Source organism: Nematolebias whitei, chromosome 16 (assembly GCF_014905685.2).
Source record: "Nematolebias whitei isolate Nwh7 chromosome 16, NemWhi1, whole genome shotgun sequence".
NCBI classification, from domain to species: Eukaryota; Metazoa; Chordata; class Actinopteri; order Cyprinodontiformes; family Rivulidae; genus Nematolebias; species Nematolebias whitei.
Window position 1 is genome coordinate 44,442,667 of NC_056513.1, and position 3,318 is coordinate 44,445,984.

The 3,318-nt window shown below is 39.9% G+C and overlaps 1 protein-coding gene across 1 annotated transcript in view; it reads right to left on the reverse strand.

The window, feature by feature from the left end:
* LOC119422543 (teneurin-3) overlaps positions 1-3,318 on the reverse strand; it is a 212,469-nt gene that overhangs the window by 15,257 nt on the left and 193,894 nt on the right. The window contains exon 3 of the mRNA XM_037689919.1: positions 2,599-2,866. Coding sequence (XP_037545847.1) covers positions 2,599-2,866 — 268 coding nt within the window. The remainder of the gene's footprint in view (positions 1-2,598; positions 2,867-3,318) is intronic.

Consider the following 3,318-nt stretch of genomic DNA (forward strand, 5'->3'; position numbering starts at 1 on the left):
GGGGTCCTCCCCAGGAAAATGTTGAATAAAGTAGATGCCATTTCCTACATTCTGATGTCTGGTGTATTTTATCAGGTAAAGTAAACACTTGATTCAATAACTATTTTAGAGAGCAACAAGAAATAGCCTGACCAACAGCTCTCCTTGTGTGAACAGAGCATGCTCTGCTTCTCTCAAGCATCCCGCCCTCTGTTGAGTACTACCTCCATTGTCACTGTCTTCATGTGCTTCAATTCTCAGTTGCTTAATTGTACATCGTACAACTGTATCAACTGTGCAACAATGTACAGTGATGGCTGGACAAGGGCACCGGAGACCCCCGCGACCCAAAATGGAAGAAGCGGGTAAAAGATAATGGATGGATGGATGGATGGATGGATGGATGGATGGATGGATGGATGGATGGATGCATGGATGGATGGATGGTAAATTGGGTTGTCTTTTTGACATTTTGATCGCTGTTATTTTGACAAATTAGCGTCATTGTTTTGATACATGATGTACGTAACATGATTACCCATCAAACGTTTCTCTTGTATTTTTAATTAAAAAATCTAAATTTTATTAATGACCCACTTAAACTGTAAAACTGATTTGCAATTTAATGATGCTGTTAATTATATTTTTGTGTTTTTAATTAAATTGCCCATGACTGTAATTTTAGGGGTGGAGATTTGTTCAAGGGTAGAAGTGGAAATACTTACTTGAAGCGGCCGCTCTGATGTGACATTAGGAAGATCACAAGTGGCTGTTATGTTTAAAATTAGTGTTTATGCCATTATTTTCAGATTACATGTCTAATATAGGTTTAATTTGTTCAAGGCAGTCAAATTTGTTCATAACTTTATTATTAGTAAGCCTGAGAGTTACTGGATCCAAGCAAACCATTACTGGAACGCACCCTGTCAAAATAAGAGAGTTTCTGGATCCTGTTCCGGCAGGATCCGGCTCAAATTAAGCCGCGGTGTAGACAACAAAATATTGACTTAGAAGCTGCATTATTGTTATCCTTTAAACGAATTTTGATTAAAAAAGGCAGTTTTGAAATAAGTCTAAAACTTAAAGTGCACATAAGTCACCATTATTTACTTGAGCTGAACAACTGCACGTTTAAAACAGGCTGACACCTGAACTCAGACTGCTGTTAGGAATCAGTAAAATATTCACACGTTTCTTTATAAAATGAGCTTCGTTTCTCCGTGTTTAAAGTTAAACAAATCAGTTTTATTTTCTTGAGCAAAATTCATCACTCACAGTAACTCTAGTTTAAAATCTAGTACATGCAGTCCAGTTTAGTCTTATTCATGTCAGTAACAAAACGCTCTTTACATCAGTACACACCAACATGGCTCCTCACTTAGTAGTTTTTCTTTCCCATGGCTGGACTTCCATCTAGTTGGTTAAAAGTCACTGGTTGACTACGTCTTAAAATAATGTGAGTTATAAAGTAAGCTGCTGATTTGTGTGAAGTGGCCTTGATGTGGAGTATTGTGCGTAAAGTATGGATCAGACATTTAACCGTTCTAACTCCTGCAGCGAGCTGAACACACGCCTGTCATCACTGCACCACAGCGTCGACCGCCAGTCACACACTGCTGCTCACAGCACCAACCAGTAATATTCACAAGTGCAACCATTACTCCAGGAAACCCCATTTAATTATTACGGGCTAGACTGAAGTACAATATTACTTTGAAAGAGTTAAAGTGTGTATTTTAGTATTTGGATGTGAGTTAGATGAACAAGGTGACAGCTGGTGGGGGTTGAGTACGCTAAGGTCTGTAAGATACTACACACACACACATGCACGTGCGCACATGCACACACACACTCACACTCACATTTCGTTATAATGTCAGGTGACAGGAACGTTGAGTAAAAATATTCATTTCGACCATCATAACGCACAGACGATATAAACATTCATACTAACGTATCGTACAAAAACAGATTACCAATAATGCTTTTTCTAATATTGTTTATTCTGAAAGTTTGTCTGTTTCAACAGTTTCCTGCAGGATCAATAAGTTCTATCTTGTCTTTTTTATTCAGACATGCTGATCCCCACACTTGGTTGGTCTTCATTAGAAAAAATGCTGTTGTCTAATTTGATTATATAAGTCTTTGATGGAGACCAGCACCCACACAGCCAAACCCATCCCTTGCTCACGTCTCTTGGACTCACCCTTTCAGATTTCAGTGTGAACCATGAGACTTCCATAAGAGTTCCAGACACGAAATGATTGAAGTTATTGACTGCAGTGAGTTAATGAATGTGCTGCATTGGTGTGACAGCACCAGAACCAGGCTGAACTCTTAATGAGCCTCCTGGTGATGTGCTTCTCTCCCACACACAGGTCATTTCTGACATGCCAGCATCTATTATTGAACACCAACGCTGCTTCACTACTGTTGGTGTGTTTTCCATCACCATGTGAGCACGTTGTCCAAATATGATATTGGAAGAAGAATCTCAGATCGCTCAGTTGATGTACTGCCTGATTTGAAATGAATGTTAATGTAAGAACTGTTGCTCTCCATCACTGTCACAAGCTCAAAGACTGCAGAGACACACGAAGCCACCTGAAGTCCAGTTACCTTGTTTCCAGAGGCACATTGCTACCTAGCACCCAGCTGTCCTGCAGCGGGACGCTCTCGGGGGGTGTGGTTTGCAGCTCGGCTGGTGATTGGCCGGCCACAGGGGCCGGGCTTCCAGAGGGAGGAGTTAATTGCCGCGATGAGTTCAGGGTCTGTCCAGCGTGGTGCGTGGAGCCCAGGGCGTGGTTGAGAGCCGTTACTGAGGGGTGCTGACGGTGAGGCGGGGGCACAGGAGGCAGGCTGGGGCCATGGTGATTGGATGATTGTTCTGTCAACAGCACAAAAGATTGATTTAGGACTGCTGGATGACAAAAATACAGCAACACCAACTGAAAACTTTCCTTTATGTTTGATGAGGAACAACATGAAAAAAATGAATACATTAATTTTAAAAAGCAATTTAAGGTCTTAAACTAAGTGCCATCCACTAAAGATTAAAGAATAACCTCACTTTACCTTTAATATCATCATAATTATGACAATGATTCAAATAAAATGTTCCAACAATGACATACTATAAAAACGACAACGATCACGTTTCCAGAATCATTTGACCCAGATCACTGAGGGTCCAGCTACACAGAGAGGATTATTTTTTAACTTGTCATTTTTTTTCCACATTTACAGCCACAAATTCCAGAAAAAAATGGTCCGTAGTGTAAAATGAAAAAAAAAAGAAAGAAATGACATATATATATATATACATATATAAATATATAT